The 17,903-nt window shown below is 55.8% G+C and overlaps 7 protein-coding genes across 7 annotated transcripts; 4 read left to right on the top strand and 3 right to left on the bottom strand.

Moving 5' to 3' along the window:
* Positions 1-123: 123 nt before the first annotated feature.
* EsH8_I_001199 (SGNH hydrolase-type esterase domain-containing protein) lies at positions 124-1,303 on the top strand (the record flags this gene model as incomplete). Its single annotated transcript, XM_083268612.1, has 4 exons — positions 124-337; positions 462-507; positions 662-850; positions 1,012-1,303. The coding sequence occupies 4 exons, from the start codon at positions 124-126 to the stop codon at positions 1,301-1,303; spliced, it is 741 nt and encodes a 246-aa protein (XP_083119050.1).
* A 254-nt stretch (positions 1,304-1,557) lies between these two features.
* On the bottom strand, positions 1,558-2,902 carry EsH8_I_001198 (Tim17/Tim22/Tim23/Pmp24 family-domain-containing protein; the record flags this gene model as incomplete). Its single annotated transcript, XM_083268611.1, has 2 exons — positions 1,558-1,587; positions 1,673-2,902. 2 exons carry the CDS (start codon positions 2,900-2,902, stop codon positions 1,558-1,560), a joined length of 1,260 nt encoding a protein of 419 aa, XP_083119049.1.
* Positions 2,903-4,085: 1,183 nt separating this feature from the next.
* Positions 4,086-4,712, bottom strand: EsH8_I_001197 (J-type chaperone JAC1; the record flags this gene model as incomplete). The annotated part of the gene is made up of 1 exon (XM_083268610.1): positions 4,086-4,712. One exon carries the CDS (start codon positions 4,710-4,712, stop codon positions 4,086-4,088), a length of 627 nt encoding a protein of 208 aa, XP_083119048.1.
* Positions 4,713-5,416: 704 nt separating this feature from the next.
* On the top strand, positions 5,417-7,083 carry EsH8_I_001196 (FMN-dependent dehydrogenase-domain-containing protein; the record flags this gene model as incomplete). The annotated part of the gene is made up of 4 exons (XM_083268609.1): positions 5,417-5,444; positions 5,504-6,799; positions 6,853-6,926; positions 6,994-7,083. 4 exons carry the CDS (start codon positions 5,417-5,419, stop codon positions 7,081-7,083), a joined length of 1,488 nt encoding a protein of 495 aa, XP_083119047.1.
* Positions 7,084-10,208: 3,125 nt separating this feature from the next.
* EsH8_I_001195 (DUF3712 domain-containing protein) lies at positions 10,209-11,427 on the top strand (the record flags this gene model as incomplete). The annotated part of the gene is made up of 4 exons (XM_083268608.1): positions 10,209-10,363; positions 10,434-10,861; positions 10,922-11,046; positions 11,104-11,427. The coding sequence occupies 4 exons, from the start codon at positions 10,209-10,211 to the stop codon at positions 11,425-11,427; spliced, it is 1,032 nt and encodes a 343-aa protein (XP_083119046.1).
* Positions 11,428-12,018: 591 nt separating this feature from the next.
* Positions 12,019-12,834, bottom strand: EsH8_I_001194 (HCNGP-like protein-domain-containing protein; the record flags this gene model as incomplete). Its single annotated transcript, XM_083268607.1, has 2 exons — positions 12,019-12,214; positions 12,260-12,834. 2 exons carry the CDS (start codon positions 12,832-12,834, stop codon positions 12,019-12,021), a joined length of 771 nt encoding a protein of 256 aa, XP_083119045.1.
* Positions 12,835-13,703: 869 nt separating this feature from the next.
* EsH8_I_001193 (uncharacterized protein) lies at positions 13,704-17,525 on the top strand (the record flags this gene model as incomplete). Its single annotated transcript, XM_083268606.1, has 5 exons — positions 13,704-13,856; positions 13,920-14,261; positions 14,316-14,769; positions 14,824-16,566; positions 16,621-17,525. 5 exons carry the CDS (start codon positions 13,704-13,706, stop codon positions 17,523-17,525), a joined length of 3,597 nt encoding a protein of 1,198 aa, XP_083119044.1.
* Positions 17,526-17,903: the final 378 nt, after the last annotated feature.

Raw genomic sequence — 17,903 nt, 5'->3', positions numbered from 1 at the left:
CATCACGTTTCGGAGGGGCTAGAGCCAGGTCGTGCATGCAGAGGGCCGTAATTTATACACATATATATAAAACCACAAAAAAGAATCCTCCGCGACGACCAGCCCGGGGGGCCTTTGGGAAGGATGTCAAAGGACAAGACCCTCCACATCTTCTGCTTCGGCGACTCGCTCACGGCGGGGTACTCGGCCTACGGAACCGTGTACCACCCGTACTCCATCGCCCTCACCAAGAAGCTCTCCAGGGACCTGTCGGACACGCAGGTCGTCGCGACGGACAACGGGATGCCGGGGGACGTGGTTTCGCAGGGCGCCTTTGCGAAGCGCTTCGAGAGCGAGGGTTTGTGATCTTTTTTCCCTGCTTTTCCATTTCCTCCCTTGGCTTAATGCCGTTCGAGTCCCCGTCGCGATGTTGCAGTCGCCCCTCCTTCGCATGCTGGCCTGATGCTGACATTTCGCTACAGTGGTTCAGACGGAATATGATTGGGTCATCATACTAGGAGGCACAAAGTACGTTTGCGTTTGCTCTTTACCCGTTCGTCGTCGTTGCACTGTTGAGGGAGAGTGGAAGAGGGCTTCTCATTTTCGTCCTCGCGAGATGAGCGAAATGTCGGCCGAGGAGTCGGTCGTGAGGCATCGTGAAGCTAAGATTGGAGCCGGGCAGCGATCTCGCGTTCAACGTGCCCCCGGAAAGGATATTCGACTCCCTTCGAGGGGTCTACGACTCGGCCATCGCCAAGGGGAGCAAGGTCCTCGCGCTGACGGTGCCCGACTGCGCCACCAAGAGCGACAGGCTCGACGGCCAGCGGAGACGGCTCAACGACGCCATCCTCTCGCATCAAGCACCGAATTAGTACGTCTCGCCCTCTCTCTATCCATCACTGTCTCTCTCTCTCTCTCTCTCTCTCCCTCTCTCTCTCCAGCGGCATCCACCTTCTGCCCCCCTTCCCAGAAGGGATTTCTCTCGAGGGAGAGAGCATGGGCCAAGCCGCCAAGCTGACCTCGACCCCGCAGCCACGCCTTCGACCTCAACCCCAGAATCCCGTACCACTCCCTCACAGACAGGGAGCGCCAAAAGTACTGGGACGACGGCCTGCACCTCACGCCGGCCGGCTACGACTGGATGGGGGGGTTCGTCGCCGAGGCGCTCGGCGACCTGGTGGAGCTGGAGCGGAACCCGGGCTCGCGGAGGTCGCGGCGCGCGCGGCGGAACGCCGAGGAGGAGGTCTCGTACGACGAGGAGTCGGGCGACCCGCGGGCGCTCAGCGAGGGCTACGTGGTCGTGCGGATGAGAGACTTAAATTAGATACCTTTTTTTATTCGATGCATATCTTCGTTCGCCATCTCGTCTTCTCACTCTTCTATCTGTCGGCTGCCGGCTGCTGGGCGCCGGCATAACTAAACCTCTTGATGGTCTCTGCTATGCTATGCCTCTTTTGATCACATGAATCCCAATTGAAAGAGGAAGAAAGAAAAAAAAACGCCAATGATCCCGCACCCTCCCTCCCTTTTTACAACGCCAATAATGTGCTCATCGTTCGTTACCTCGTAGCAGTCATCTCAAACGACCAGATTGGCCTCCACGAATTCCTGCGTCCGGCAGTTAGCAATGGGCGGCGTAAAATAAAATAAAATAAAAAATAAAGCCGGCATGGAGAAGGGGGCCAAGACTTACGGGAAACTGCTTTTGCAGAGCATTCGTCACACTCTCGACCTCCTCGGCCATGCTCTGCACGTTGGCGTCCCACCGCCTCATCTCCTTGCCAACCACGACCTCGGCCCGTCCGCTGCCCTTTTTGCCCGAGGCCTCGCCCCCCTCGAACCAGATGACCTCGTCGAGCTGGTCGATCCGGCCCAACAGCCGGCCCTGCTCAATCATCCGCGCCGTCGTCTCCTCAGCCTTGTCCGCGTCCAACCCGAGCAAGGAACCGAGCGCCTCGAAGCCGATGTTCCGGTAGAGCCTCGACGCACCGAGCAGGTTGTGCTCCACCACCGCCTTGGCCAGCACCGTCGACCCGTCGGCCGTCGTCGCGAGCTGGTGCGGCTGCAGCCCCTGCGCAAACTTCTCCACCTCCTCGGGGGCAAGCAGCCGGTCGAAGAACATCTTCTCGAGCATGCCGAACTCGTCGAGCCCCGCGGACCGCTCGTCCTTGTACAGCCGTCCCAGCGCGCGGCTCCTCAACGGCCCCGCCGGGGCGAGGATGGCACACTTAACCGCCATGCTGAGGGTGTGCAGGCGCTCCTCCTCGGCGATGGCCGGGCTGACGCTGATCTCGTGGTAACGGCCGCTGGCGCCCAGGAAGTCGCGGTTGGAATCGAGAATGCGGGCCTGCGAGAGCTTGAAGTGCAGGTCCAGGTCGCGGTCCTGGACGGTGTGCATGATGTTCTTGAGCTTGTTGACGTACGTCTCGGCGGCGGTGGTGTCGTCGACCTCGAGGTAATTCCGGGCGATGCGGACCCAGACGCGCGCCTTGTCGTCGTTTGTGACCTTGCGCTGGGAGCCGTCGAGGGGTATCTCTGCGAGCGTCTTTGCGGCATCGAGGAAGTCCTCGTTGTTCTCGTGGGCCTCGGAGACGAGCTCGCGGACGGCGGCGGCCTGGTCGAGGAAGGAAGAGGGCTGGGTGGAGAGCTGCGAGAGGGTATGGCTGCCGACGGCGATCCAGAGATCGTCGTTCTTGAGCTCGCGGACGGCGGCGACGAAGGAGGCGAGGAGGGCGCGGGTCGAGACGATACCAAGAGAGGCGTCAAAGAAGGCGTCGAGGACGGCGTTGAGGTCGTCGGCGGCCGTGGGAGGGGAGGAGAGGTTCTTGATGTCGGCGATGATGGCTTCGTAGGCCGCCGCCTTATCGCCGGGGGCGGACTCGGCCTGGACAAGCCGCTGGGCGACCTTTTGCGAGGGCGCCATTTTCGTACGTATCTGATTTGTGTGTTGCTGGTTTGGTTAGGTAACTCGGGGCTTGCGGGTTAAAGAACGCAACGTGTGTGCAAGCTTGTGGTTCGGCAGTGTTGGTTCACAGTGAAGTCGCGAAGCTGGAGGAGCTGAGCTGTTGGATGGTTGCCATTGGTAAGGTTAGGCAGGTATGGTGGGGTAGCAGCTTAGAGCGGCCTGGCTTGGAGGGGTGTGCAGGGGCCGCATGGACGAAATACGTCCATGAGACGTGCATGATCATGGTTTAATGTAATGATCCCGCGTTCCTCCTTCAGAGCACGAAATGTCCCAAATATCTCAACTACAAAAAGAAAAAGTCCGCGGCATATCCTGCAACACCATTTGAAGGCCGTATACAATTGATTCGACTTTGTGCGATCCTGAGAGATTTTGGTGATTGGTTCTTCTGCATCTTGGTAGCAATTGACAAGTTGTCATTCACGTCTAGCATATTGAGAGGATGGTCTTATGAGTTTATATGTAGAAGCAGGCTTGCAAGCAAGTCGGTATCTTCTAGACCTTCGCCTTCAAACCCAAGAGTTCGAAGAAGTGGCAATTAAACACAAGCTGCGAATAAACCAACCATCACATAGCGTTCATAGACCAAGATTTCAGGTCGCAATATCACTGCAACACACTGCTTTTTCTCAGGTTAGAATAAGGCAGACAGACGCCTTGGGGAGCGGTGTTCTCCCCGCTGATGGTTTCAGACCAGCATTTATTGACTGTGACATCACAGTCGCTCTCATCAAGAAGTTCCACAACAAGCATCTTGTGTGAAGTTGACGGGGCCTACAGGTCTGCTATGCGGTAGCTCTATTCGGTGAACGACCGGAGCCTAGAAGTGTTGGTTTCGCGTGGTTGCTAGGCTATTTCGAGACGGATGGCTTTTGGCGGGTTCCCTTGCTTACCGGGATTTTTTACCAAACACGACTCGCCCTATTTCGTCGATTTTGTCCCCCCGAAAATCAAGGGACAGGGATAAAGGCGGCGAAATTGTGCAATCATTAAATTATGAAATTGGCGGGTATCTCGCAACATCAGCCCACCATCGCCTGATCCTGACGTGCGAGCCCTCCCAGTCCAAATATACGCTTTTTCTTCTACTATACAGAGGCCGTATGCCTTTCCCCCCCTCAAGTTATCACCATCGTCTTCGCTAATGCTGCAGCACGATCGGCTTCCCTGGCTCCCAGTTGTTTAAGCTCTCGTGGATGTTTACCCAGTACCTAAGATTCACCGCCTCACGCTTCGCAGTCTCGATATCGTCCTGCCGGAAAGCCTGCTCCAGCACCTGTTCGCTCCCGCGTATCCGCTCATCATTGGCCGCGCGCTGGCCCTCAAGTTCGCTCTCCTGCGTCGCCTCCTCGATCTCCTCGCGCGCCTCCAGCACAATCATCAGCAGCTCCGGGTCCTCGACCTTCAGCGTCTCGTCGTTAGCCACGTCGACGCCCCGGAGCGAGAGCAGGTATTGCGCTCGCAGAAGCGGGTTCGACAGGGTCTTGTACGCCTCGTTGATACGCGCCGAGGTCGCCTCTGCCCGCGTCTTGAGCTCTGCCGGGTGCATGTCCGGGTGGGCTTTCGCCTGCAATCGGAGAAACTCGCGGCGGAGAGCGCGCTGGTCGATGGGGAAATGGCCCTTGGGCGGCGGACCGTCGGGGAGGGTGATGGGGAAGAATTCGTAATGCGTCGTGGGCAGCTTGTTCTCTTGCGAGCTCGATGCGGCTGCTGCCTCGCTGCTAGGTGATGCTGTCGCCGGCCGGGAGAGGGAAACGGTCCCTGTCATCCATCGCTTCTGGTTTGGGCCGCTAGATGTTTGTGATGGCCATCGTGCACTTCTCGCAGCCAGCCCAGTGCTAGTGATTGCCACCGTCCCGGGCGGCCGGGCTATCGCCGTCTGCCGCCGACACCTCACGCAGAGACGAGAGATGTCTCTTGTGCTCGTTGCGATTGAAACCCGCATATCTTTTTTTATGATTTTGTGAATGTGAATGTAAAGCTCGTAGGTGCAGCTCGAGATTTATAAATCCAATGTCCACAAGCAGTCGTCACCATTGAAAGATGTAGCGTTGCTTGATAGCAGATTACGAAATTTGCGACGCCACCCGGAATGGATGGATAGTTGACATCCCCGTAAATCCATTGCCGCGTTAAAGCGAAGCGAAACGTCTAGCGCCGAAAGCCGCCGACAAGTCCGACGTCGGTGCGGGTCGGGGTTATCTCGTGCGCGCGCGGTGTTCTTGCCATTCTTCGGGACAATGCTCCACAACGGCTTGACAAAAGAGTGCACTGTGATTCGTCGGCTAGCAGCTCCTCCACTGTCCCAACCCCAGATTAACCCCCCCACGGACGTGGTTTCTGGCCCAGACGTACGGGGTAATTCCCGCCGAATGATTGGCGACTTATTACAACGATGTGCCCGCTTGGTGAGTTGTTGAGATCCTTTCCTGTTTTTGAGCAATCTGAATAGAGCTGAAGTTTGCTGACACGATGTCGAAGATATTTTCTGCTGAAGAAGGTTGGTTACCGTGCTCTCTGCAGTCGTCTATCCGATCCAATGCTAATCCGACTTTCTAGTGGCCAAGCACAACACCCCCGAGAGTTGCTGGGTGGTGCTCTACGGCAAGGTCTACGACGTGACCGAATTCCTCCCTTCTCACCCCGGTGGCTCCAAGATTATTGTGAAGCTTTCCGGCAAAGATGCGACGGACGAGTACGACCCAATTCACCCGCCGGGTATCCTCGAGGAGAACCTCAAGCCCGAAAACTGCCTCGGCACGGTAGACCCCGAGTCCCTGGCCCTACTACAACCCGCCCCTGCGAAGGCGGAATCCCAGAAGCCCAAGGAGGGACCGCCCCGGCTGGAGACACTGCTCAACATCGATGAGATCGAGGAGGCCGCCACAAAGATCATTCCCAAGAAGGCCTGGGCGTACTACTACTCGGCCGGTGACGATTTGTGGACCAAGAGCTTCAACAACAAGGCATACAGACAAATTCTTCTACGGCCGCGTGTCTTCGTCGACTGTACGCAAGTTGACACCTCTACGAGCCTGTTGGGCCATCATGTTGGAACCCCCTTGTATGTGTCGCCGGCTGCTATGGCAAGACTTGCCCACCCGGATGGTGAGCGTGGCATTGCAAAGGCAGCCGCCAAGTTCAATGCGATGCAGTGCGTTTCAAACAACGCGTCCATGACACCAGAACAGATCATTGAGGGCTCACCCGAGGGGCAGGTCTTTGGGTGGCAACTCTACGTGCAGAACGACAGAACCAAGAGCGAGGCCATGTTGAAGCGCATCAACGCCATGAAGGACCGCTACAAGTACATCACTCTGACACTGGACGCCCCATGGCCCGGCAAGCGTGAGCTTGATGAGAAGCAGCAGTTCGAGGGTGCGTTCGAGGTTGAGTCCGAGTCCAACTCTAAGGACGATGAGGCGAAGCGGCCAGGCGGTGGTGGTGTGGGCCAACAGCTGTTCTTCGGCACGGCGGCCGACCTCACATGGAAGACAACTCTGCCATGGCTGACACAGCACACCGACTTGCCCATTGTGTTGAAGGGCCTGCAGACGCACGAGGATGCTTACCTAGCGGCCCAGTACGCGCCGCAAGTGAAGGCCATTATCCTCTCAAACCACGGTGGCCGAGCCCTCGATACGGCACCTCCTGCTGTTCACACTTTGCTGGAGATTCGCAAGTACTGCCCCGAGGTATTCGATAAGATTGAGGTCTGGGTCGATGGCGGCATCAAGCGTGGAACCGACGTTATTAAGGCTCTCTGCCTGGGCGCGAAGGCGGTTGGTATTGGCCGTGCAGCGCTGTTTGGCCTTGGTGCTGGAGGTCAGGCTGGTGTCGAGAGAACATTCCAGAGTAAGTTTGCGTGGAAACGAGTCGTTGTTGACGAGTCGCTAACTTTTGACCAGTTCTTCAGGGTGAGATGGAGACATGCATGAGGCTGCTCGGCGTCAAGAACATCAGCGAGCTGGGCCCCAAGTTCGTAAGTGACACCACCACTACTCAACCCAAGACTTCAATGAGACGTCGGATATTGACAGATGCGGCAGATCAACACCCGTGCGGTGGAGAGAGACATCTACGACGGCGAGTCTGGACTTGACAATAAGTTTGGCCTGTGGGCGAAGTCGAAGCTATAGTGCAGCGCTGCTATGAGCGGGAAGCAGTTGAGGAAAGCCTATAACGCGTTGAACCAAGGACATTTGTTGGGCGAACGTGGGGTAAATGCCATCATTTAGCCCCGAAGCCAAGCTGCTGCATGAAGCCTTGACTTGACAAATCTGGGATTGCTCCATGTTTGATCCAGGGTAGGCCTGAATCTCAAGATGGATGCCAGCATTGTAGAAAGACAATTAGGGGAGGAGGGTTGTCGCGGGATTTGCGTCCGGCACCAAGCATACGACAGCGTCACAATTCCGCCCGCTCTCTCATTTGGGGCGGGCCTTGTAGGGTCATACATCATTATGTATAAGAGAGTAGAGAGTAGATGGTTCTGGATTTTGCGATTTGGGCTTTGGATGCCTGTCAATGCCATCATTATCATCCCGTCACTGACTGGTCTGACTCTTTGAAACGAAATCATTGGTTCATATTTATCTTGCTTCCCGGACCGACGAAGTATTCTCATCCTGCCGTCCAAGGCTTAAGTGGCATCCCAGTCCATGCCCTCTCGGCCGAGCCATCGTGGTGGGTGGGTGCCACACTTCTCGGTCAGTAAACGTCAGGCGGTGAGGCGATTTGAGACGGAATTACGTCCACGAGGTCTCTGATAGGCCGGGGAGCGTGGTGAACGAGACGGCGGGCCAAGGCAGTTGTCGCGTGAGAGCTTTTAGAAACTTTGAACCTTCGCACTAAGGCCCCTTCCAGCATACTAAGGCAGCTCTTCTCGCTCTTTTCGTCGAAGCTGCCACGGACAACGTGCGGATAGACGGTCGGATGGGGAGTTGGTTAAATCTTGGGCAAAATTTTCTTCATGATGAGCTGTTAGGCTCCATAGAGGATGCTGATGGCAAATCCTATTGGACAATGCTGTCTTTCTCAGATCTCGCTGTGGTTTTTTTTTTTTTTTCCCTGTTTCTTTTTCTTTTTTCTTCTTTGGTTCCATTATCATCCTTGCGTCCTGCCATTAGCTTCCTTACCCTAGTGGGCTGGGCTGGCTCAATCCGGCCGAATGTTACGTTGAAGAAAGAAGGAAAACTCAAATTTAATTACAGCACGATAAAAGACGTAAGATGCTGAAATGAGTGTGACATTTGAGTGACAGCATCCCATGAGAGCTTGTTGCATTGCAAAGCCGTTGGCCACTGTTGGTGTACGATTCCGGTGGGTAATGATCTTTGGGGGCCCCGCTGTGGCTCCAGCTCTTCGACCTGTCCAGGGCTCTCCGGATCCCTCCTCCTCTCTCGACCTCTCAGTGGCTCCCCAGGCTAAGACTTTTGCTAGTCCAAGTCCCCGTCCCCGCTCCTACCCGAAAATGCCCAGAGTCTGGGGGATTCTGGGGGTGTGGTGGGACGGGGCGGGCGACCTCAATATCGGCTGCCCTCGCCGGCTGCAGCTGCAGCTGCAGACCAGCCTGCAGTAAGCATCTTCGTTTGAGTAAGGTGGGCACGCGTGCACACTGCAAAGGCACACCCCCTCCTCTCTCCTTCCGTATTATCGAGGTAAATCATTAGCCATCTGCGTCAAATCTCCGAGCCAGTTCGCCCTGGACCAGCCAACCCCTGGTCAATCCTCAGCCCATTTCGGTCCTTTGCCGCTGCGTTCCTCTCGCGCCGCTCTGGTTCGAGCTCCTTTTCTGTACGCGGATTTGCGCGCCAACGAACCATGGTTATTTTTTCTTCTCCTTTTTCTTTTTCTTATTTTCCTACACCCACTTCTTGTCAAGAAGAAAAAGATTCGGCTTTCATGTGATGCACAGCAACTCTGCGCTACCCTTTTGTCGTGTCTAGGCCAAGGCTCGGCGAGAGGATATTTGGAAAAGCTAAAACGGCCACGCCCAGATGTAGAGTTTGGGAACCTTTGGCCACCACCCCACCGAGCCCAAAGGGGTTCCCCGGTGTGAACATCAGCAGCCTCAGGGCCACGGTGCTTTGATTGGACAGACTGGAGATGCCCTCTCGGGCGCTAGAAGCCGGCCAGTGAGGCCCTAGTGGCTGGTGGGCAATTGATGATGGGGCTTCAACGTCCACTGGCTTGCTTGCCTCCATGCTGAAGCCTGTCTCATCGAGAATCATGGCTTGTCGGCCGTTTCCTTCTTCTCTTCATGACCCATCTAGCCAACAAAGCTAGCCAGCCTATCGTCACTCCAACTAGACAATGCACAGCATCGTCGCAATGGCCAACCCGCGTTCGCGGTCCACTTCGTATCCGATGCGCCTTCATCTGCTTCCACAGCCCCTGTCAGATTGCCGGACAAGCCACCCAGCCAGTATATTGCCCCAGTGGACGTAATTATGTACGACCGCCACACACGAGATCACTTTCATATGCTCATGCCGTCCACGAGATGCCGAGGGACCGCCAGCCGGTGGCCTGGCCGGATTGCAACTCTGGTTAGCGGGCAAGGGGTCCCCCAGCTCTCCTCGACGCAATGCGGGGCAGCTGTTTGGAGATGGTGTCGACCTTGTTCTCGGCATGCCACCCAATCTGGCAAGGCCGCTCCGGGCTGACCTTGCAAGTTGACATCCCCCGGGCGCAGAACTGGACATCCAGATTTTGGCCTGGTATATTCTTCGGGTGGTTATGTGACAGCCTGCCATCTGACTGGCCGATTCAATTGTTCATCGTACGCAGTTGGCCATGTATCCGGTCGATAGGCACAACCACCCACACACACACACCCCCTACCCTACACTTACACGCGATGTCTACACACGCCCAGGTACCGCGGCACATCCCAACCTAGACTACCCTGCCTACCCTAACTAGTCGGTTTGGGTTGGTCGATGAGTCGGAAGAAGGGAAAGGGTTACATGCCTAATGTGGGCATGAAGATCTTGAGCTATCGATGCCTTGTGATACTTAGGGTGCCTATTGTTCCCTGGAATCCCCATCTTTTACCCCAGAACCATCTCTCGATCTCTGTACTTAAACTCTTCTGGGTCCCACACGATCACTTCATCACTCGACATCCTAGACACCAACCGTTGAGCTTCAAGCGTACAGCTCTATCATATAGTACAGTTCGGAACTTTCACGAAAGTCGACAGCAATTCTACAGCCACGCCACAAGGTATAACCCGCACAGCACAATTACCGAGACAGTATGAGCAAGGAGGACATCTCTCACAGCGAGAATGCCCTCGGTGGCGGATCCGCTAGGAGTGGCAAGAGGAAGTCTTGCATGAGGCATTGCGCGAGGTTTTGGTGGGCCCACCTCATCGGCTTTGCCGCTGTTGTCATTCTTGTCGTCTTGTTGATGTAAGTTTGGTCAATCTCTGTCGTGTACCACCGCTCGTACAGCATAGCATGGTTCTGACACGGTATGCAGCATCTTTGTTGCCGTCCCGAAAATTGCCCAGGGAAAGCTCGATCATGCTGAGCTCACAGTCGACGGTATCACCGTCTCCAACTCGCAACCCAACGCGTACAACATGGCCATCAACTCGACCCTGAGGTCGGATGGCGGAGTCAAGGCCACCATCGAGCCCTTCGACGGCGTCATGTACCTGGAGGACCTTGAGCCGCACACCCCCTTCGTGAACCTGAGGTTTCCCGAGACGCAGTCGGTTAAGTTGCAGACTGTCAACATCAGCCAGCCCGTCCAGATCGAGAACATGGAGGCCTTCACCACCTTCAACACCTGGCTCCAGAACAACGAGTCCGTCAGAGTCACGGTCCGGGGCGAGACCCATGTCAAGGTTTCTGGTATCGCCAGGCGCTACGGCGTTACTTTCAAGAACACCATGACCTTGAAGGGTAAGCCAACGATTTAGCACTTAGATTTGCAAGAGTTCTCGTCATGCTAACTACCCCTAGGTCTGAACGGATTCAAGGGCCTCAACGTGACAGATAGCAGCATTTCTCTCACGCCTGACGCCAGGGGCGATAACTTCAAGGGCTTTGTGTCCATCCCGAACCATTCCGTTCTGACGCTCGAAATCGTAAGTTCATGCAGCCTTTTCGTACTCTGCTCGATGCTGATTTGAAGGGCTTTCCAGGGCAACGCCTCCTTCTCCAACCTCCTGAACAAGCAAGACATCGGCACCGTCTTCCTTGACAACCTTATTCTCCACCCGGGCATCAACAACGTCACCATGCGTGCGAACATCTCTCAAGCCCCTGTCTTGGCTGCCATCGCCGCCCGTCCTGCTTGCGACACCGGCATTATTCCCTTCGCTCTCCGCGGCAAGGACGTCACCAACCAGGGCCAGAAGCTGACGTACTTCGCCGACGCTCTGGCGTCCGGGGAGGTTGTCACCGAGATCAACATTGGCGCGGCGTTGAAGAAGTCGCTCAACCTCACCATTGCCTGCCGCGGTTAGAAAATAATAGGTAGAGGGTTCACGTGGGAAGGGGCTTGTGCACGCCAGGTTATGAATTCGGGAGGCAAAGTGTCTTTTGCACGGATATGATTAATGGGATTACTCCGACTTGGGCTCTATGAAGGTGGCTATCTAACAACGAGCTTTTTTGTTCTTTTCAATTTTGCAAAGAGCTAAACACCGTGGCCTGGACGATCAGTGATATGAAGTACCGAGATGCGGCGAAGATGGGCGGTCTAGCCATGAGATGGGTTTGCTGAATTATGATACCTTGTTACCTCACACCGAGCCTCTCTCTATGCGAATGCGACCAAACGAACACCACTGACCGTGAAAATAACGATGTCAAGTTTCAGACAACCTAGGGGTTTTATGGCCCTGTCGACCGAGGTTGAAAGTCGTTCCTACGACATCTTAATCTCGAGGGTGACGCAGGTTCCGTCCGCTGTCGTCCAAACGCACCCTCGGCCCATGTCCCAGACCCTTTACATCTGACGACATTAATGACGCTTGCACACCCATACACGCGCGCACGAGCATACGGATGCCATCATCTCAAAGGGGTATCGTCATGCTCTCTCCTACCCTTCTTTACCTGATGTACGCGGCGTCGGGCGTGCGGAAAGCATTGACGTCCCACACAGTCCACGTGCTGAAGCTCAGATCCCCAGCCGACGGTAACGCGCGCCTCGGCCCAAGAATATCTGAGACGTCCTCAGAAGCCTTGCTCCATGCATCCCACCCCGCGCGCGGCAAAGCGACCCATGCAAACCCCCCGAATGAGTCCCTCTCATACGGCACTATAGCGAGAGAGCAATGCGGCGCAACTCACCATGCGCCCGCTTTCCGCTTCCCCGCGCGCGAGAGGCCGCCCTGCTCGGCTGCCCCAGCAGGAGAGGCGACCTCGGAAACACTCCCGGCAGTTGCTGCCGCGGCACCCGCGGCGGGCACAAAGTCCACGGGCCCGCCGCCCTTCCTCAGCCCCGCGCGCTCTGCGCGCACCTTTTCCTGGCTCTGGCGAAGCCCGCCTCTCGTAGCCCACTCGGGGAGACTCTCCTCGGACGTCGGGTCCCAGAGGTCGGAGGGCAGGGTCGTGGCGTAGCCGGCGCGGCCTTCGAGGTCGACGAAGCCCATGAGCTTGTCCGTCAGGCTCGGGTTGCGGAGAGCGGCGGACTGGGCGAGCTTGGCGTTGAAGTGCACTCCTTTCTTCTTCAGGTCAAGGAACTGGGCAAACTTTGCGCTGAGTGCCGGCGGGGGGGAGCCCGGCGGGGAGGGGGGGATGTCCAGGTTCGGGACCGGGGGCAGGGTCAGGTCGCGGAGGAGGGCGCGGGACGCTGTGTAGGGCGAGGCTGGGGGTTGGTCTGGGTCGTCCTGCGACGAGGGGGCTTGGGGCAGCTGCGTGTCCATGGGCGGGAGGGCCGGGCCCAGGGGGACTGAAGATTGTTGGACTGGGCCGATCTTCACGGCGTCTAATGGGGGTTGCGGCTCTGGGGCCTCATTTGATGGTGTGTGTGATGGCTTGATATCATCTAGAGGGCTGGTCAATACAAGGTTGCCGCAAGGCGAGTATACTTGAATGAATCATATAGTCTCTTACTTGAATCTGTGTGATTTGCGGAAGATGTGGCTTTCTTGGGAGTCTCAGTCTATATGCAATGTGTTAGGTCATAAGTGACAGACTGTATGAATGGAGTGAAGGTACCTTGACCGGGACGGGTTCTTGAACCTCGTCATCCTCCTCATCACTGCTGGCATACGCAACAAGGCCCCCCATAGTTTTTTTTATAGCTTGTTAAACTTTTTCACAACTGTTGAGATGATAGAGATTGACCCCCAAAAACATGGACACTTTGGCGTGATGTATGTGCGCGCTGAAGGAATTATTGGTTGAAGGTGAAGAAGCTCGGTGTGATCGGACGCCACAAACCGAGCTCTACGTGTGGCTGGGTCAATGGACCGTGCACTCACTAGCGGCTAAAACTCGGTGGAGGTTAGCCTCATTCCCTGGCAACGCATCAACCTAAAGCGATCGATCTATCACGTCGCGACCTTTTTCCGCCCCTCACCTCAAACTTCTATAGCTGCATGTCGTCAGAGTCGCTATTCTAGTTCGACAGGCACTGTGAACCGCACATCACACCAAACACCATCTCAATACCCTCCGGAGCTACCAGAGCTGAGCTTCAACAGTGGTGACACACTCGAGTGAAGACCTTGCCGAAAAGAAGTAGCTCTCACCAAACGTAGTGTCTTGCTGAGAGTTCGAGACCTACAACATGGCTCGGACCAGGGACTCGCGCTCACCATCGCCTGCAGGAAGCCAACACAATGCGAGACGCCACCGCAAAGACGATGACAGGCGCGACCGGGACCGCCGCGATGATGGCGTCAGAGACCGCCGTCGCTCGCGTTCCAGGAGCCCTGGCGACGTGAGAAGCCACCACTACCACGGGAGACATGATGGGGAGCATTCTGACAGATACCGCGAGCAGCGCCGATACCGAGATCGCGAACGTGATCGCGACTCCTTCCGCCGCAGGGAGCGCTCGATAGATCGACGAGCCGATGATTCATATCGCGGAGGCCGACGAGACAACGACCGCCACAGAGAGCGCCGGAGGTCTCGCGACAGATACGCCGAACGAGACCGGTCTGTCGACAGGCGACGATACCGTGATGGCGACAGGGATAATCGCCCAAGGCGGGACGATTCCAGAGATCGAGGTCTTGCGAGACGAGAGGGAACTGCTGACTCCCACCCTCGCAGCAGGCGCGATGACAGCCGCCCGCGCGGTGCGGCGCCTCCAGAGAGTTCTACCACTCCCAGTAATGAGGTGAGACAGACCACTCGGCATGGTGGATTTTTGATCGCTAACTTGAATCCGCAGGCTGCTAAGCCCAAGCCCGCCCCAGCACAGACCGAAGCTGACAAGAAGGCCGAGCGACTCGCCAGGCTCGAGGCGTGGAAGAAGAGCAGGGAGACCAAAGCCAATAAAGAGAATGAGGTTAATCCAAGTCAAACTAGGAATCTCCTTGCGGAGATGGACAAGAAGTCCGTTCCTTCTCCCGCCGCCGCTTCGCCCGCTGTTGCATCGCCCGCTGTTGCCTCGCCTGCCGTTGCTTCACCCGCCGTTGCATCACCTAGATCGGCATCGCCTGCTCCGACTCAGACTACGTCCGGAACCGCATCCCCGGCTGTTCCCTTTGTAGGCAAATTCGATCCGAAGGCGATCGCAAAGAAATCGGCAGCCTCGCACAAGCACTCGGGTACAAATGGTGTGTTGGGTTCGCTCGAGGGCCGTCCCGAAAAGCTGGCTGCACCTGTCACACAAATCACAAAAGGTACGCCATTGTTACGTCCGGTGCCAGGAAAATATACTCACACGAACCCGACAGCTTCGGCACTGCCTGCCAACCGAGGAAACCTGAGTGCTTTTGGCTTCAGCAAGTCAACCGCCGACAACGAAAAGCTCGCGAGCAAGCGCAAGCTGGATCTCGACGAGGAGGAGGGAACGAAAAGGAAACTCACGAAGTTGCCCGCACTTCCCCTCGAGGCTGATGACACCCCCTATGCTGATCAAGACGAGGACGAGGAGTCTGACGGTGACAACTTTGCCGAGACTGAGGAAGAAGCGGCAGCCGCTGCCCGCGCAGCACATGAGCGACGCGAGAGAGAGTTGCAAGAAGCGCAAGAAGGGACAAAGCCGGACGTCGACATGGAAGACGCTGCACCGCCTCAAACCAATGGCGCTTCTGAGGAGCCCCCAGTGGACACAATGGATGTCGAAGACGAAGATGACGTTGATCCTTTGGATGCATTTATGGCCGATTTGAAAGATACCAGAGCTGCACCGTCGGCTCCCAAGGCAAGTACATCATCGAAGAAGGTCCAAGAGCCCGAGGCATACTTCAGTGACGATGACTACGCCTTTAAGCCAGAAGACAAGGATGCCAAGGCCGTTCTTGCCATGGCAGCCAAGCGCAAGAAGAAGGACATTCCGAGCGTCGATTATAGCAAGCTCGATCTGCATCCCATACGCAAGAACTTCTGGGTCGAGCCTGCGGAGCTCGCCGCTCTGACCGAAAATGAAGCGAACGAGTTGCGTTTGGAACTTGACGGCATCAAAGTCTCCGGAAAGGATGTTCCAAAGCCCGTCCAGAAATGGGCGCAGTGCGGTCTGACGCGCCAAACATTGGATGTCGTCGCCGATCTGGGCTATGATAAGCCAACATCCATCCAGATGCAGGCCCTCCCTGTCATCATGTCCGGTCGCGATGTTGTCGGCGTTGCCAAGACTGGATCTGGTAAAACGGTTGCCTTTCTTCTTCCCATGTTCCGTCACATTATGGATCAACCCCCCATCAAGGACACTGACGGTCCTATCGGTCTTATCATGACGCCCACTCGCGAATTAGCAGTTCAGATTCATCGCGACTGCAAGCCTTTCCTGAAGTCAATGGGTTTACGAGCTGTCTGTGCCTACGGCGGAGCGCCTATCAGAGATCAAATCGCCGAGCTCAAGCGCGGTGCCGAAATCGTTGTGTGCACTCCCGGTCGTATGATCGACCTTTTGGCGGCCAATCAAGGTCGGGTAACGAATTTGCGTCGCGTCACGTACGTCGTTCTTGATGAAGCTGACCGCATGTTCGATATGGGCTTCGAGCCTCAAGTCATGAAGATATTCGCGAATATCCGGCCTGACAGACAGACCATCTTGTTCTCAGCGACGATGCCTCGAATCATTGATTCGTTGACTAAGAAGGTGCTCAAGTCTCCAGTGGAGGTTACAGTTGGAGGTCGTAGTGTCGTCGCATCAGACATTACGCAGGTCGTCGAGGTCATTCCTGAAGATGCAAAGTTTTACCATTTGCTGGGACTGCTTGGTGAGCTTTACGATCAGGACGAGGATGCCCGAACTCTCATATTCGTCGAGCGTCAAGAGAAAGCCGACGACCTACTCAAGGAACTCATGACTAAGGGTTACCCGTGCATGTCCATCCATGGTGGCAAAGACCAGATTGACCGAGATTCTACAATTTCCGATTTTAAAAAGGGCATCGTGCCTATTCTAATCGCAACATCTGTTGCCGCTCGAGGCCTAGACGTGAAGCAACTCAAGCTGGTTGTCAACTATGACGGTATGTTTTCTCCTCCCCGTTAATTATGTAATGACGATGCTGACATACTTCGAGTCCCCTCACATCAGGAAGATTATATCCACAGAGTTGGAAGAACCGGAAGAGCTGGTAACAAGGGTACCGCCGTGACCTATATTACTGAGGAGCAGGAGAACTGCGCCCCTGGCATTGCCAAGGCACTTGAGCAGAGTGGTCAGCCCGTACCCGAGCGTCTAGATGAGATGCGCAAGGCCTGGAAGGAAAAGGTCAAGGCAGGCAAAGCCAAAGACACATCCGGCTTCGGTGGAAAGGGTCTGGAACGACTCGATGCTGAGCGCGAAGCTGCTCGTCTCCGTGAGCGCAAGACTCACAAGGCCGAGGGCGAGGAGGATGACGTCAAGGAGGAGAAGACCGTTGAGGAAGACAAGGGACAGACCGCCGTGTCTGCTATTCAAAGCAAAGTGTCCGCCATTGTGTCCCGCAACTCCAGTAAGCCTGAAGGGGATTCCAAGGGTAAGGACGCACCGGCAGCTGGCGGATCTTCTGGCAGCAACAAGCAACCCCTTGACATGGTCAGTGCTGCTATTAGAAACATCAACGAACGACTTGGCAAGGCTGGCCAGCTCCGTTCGGGCCAGCCAATTGACAACAAAGGCCCCGATGCTGGTGCATACCACGCCACGCTGGAGATCAACGATTTCCCGCAAAAGGCCAGATGGGCCGTCACAAACAGAACCAACGTGGCAAAGATCTTGGAGGCTACTGGCGTGTCGATTACTACGAAGGGAACCTTTTATCCGGCTGGCAAGGAAGTTCCAGCTGGCGCAGACCCCAAACTGTACATCCTTGTTGAGGGTGACACAGAGGTTGTGGTGGGGGCTGCGATGACCGAGCTCACCCGACTCCTGAGCGAAGGAACAGTGGCCGCAGCCACGTCTGATAGCCGTGCCCCTGTTTCCGGACGCTACAGTGTTGTATAAAGGCTGCCGTCCAGTTAGTTCTTGTAGTAGCATTTAAAATTACGTCGTAGATGGAGTTGAGTGTAGGCGCTTGGGAGTAGGGGGTTTACATTGAAAAGACAATATCATGGGCGGAGTGGACGATTTGCACTCGGCAACAAGCAAAGTAAGTCTTGCGGGATAAAGTTCAAAAATTCTGTTCAAATGCAATATACTCGTCTAAGAGCCATCCAATCCTTTTACTGTGAGTGAAAAACCCCTAAATATCGAGCTGGCAGCAATCGCTCAACCCCGTCGTAGGCCTTTGGGCCGTTCATCAAAGTGTGCACAAGAATCATTGGTGTAGATCTTGCCTCCCATGCGCCGGCAATGTCAACAAAAGAAAAGAAAAAAGCGAAA

This window comes from Colletotrichum jinshuiense, chromosome 1 (assembly GCF_051148585.1).
Source record: "Colletotrichum jinshuiense chromosome 1, complete sequence".
Classification (NCBI taxonomy): domain Eukaryota; kingdom Fungi; phylum Ascomycota; class Sordariomycetes; order Glomerellales; family Glomerellaceae; genus Colletotrichum; species Colletotrichum jinshuiense.
This window is presented reverse-complemented; position numbering and strand designations above follow the sequence as displayed.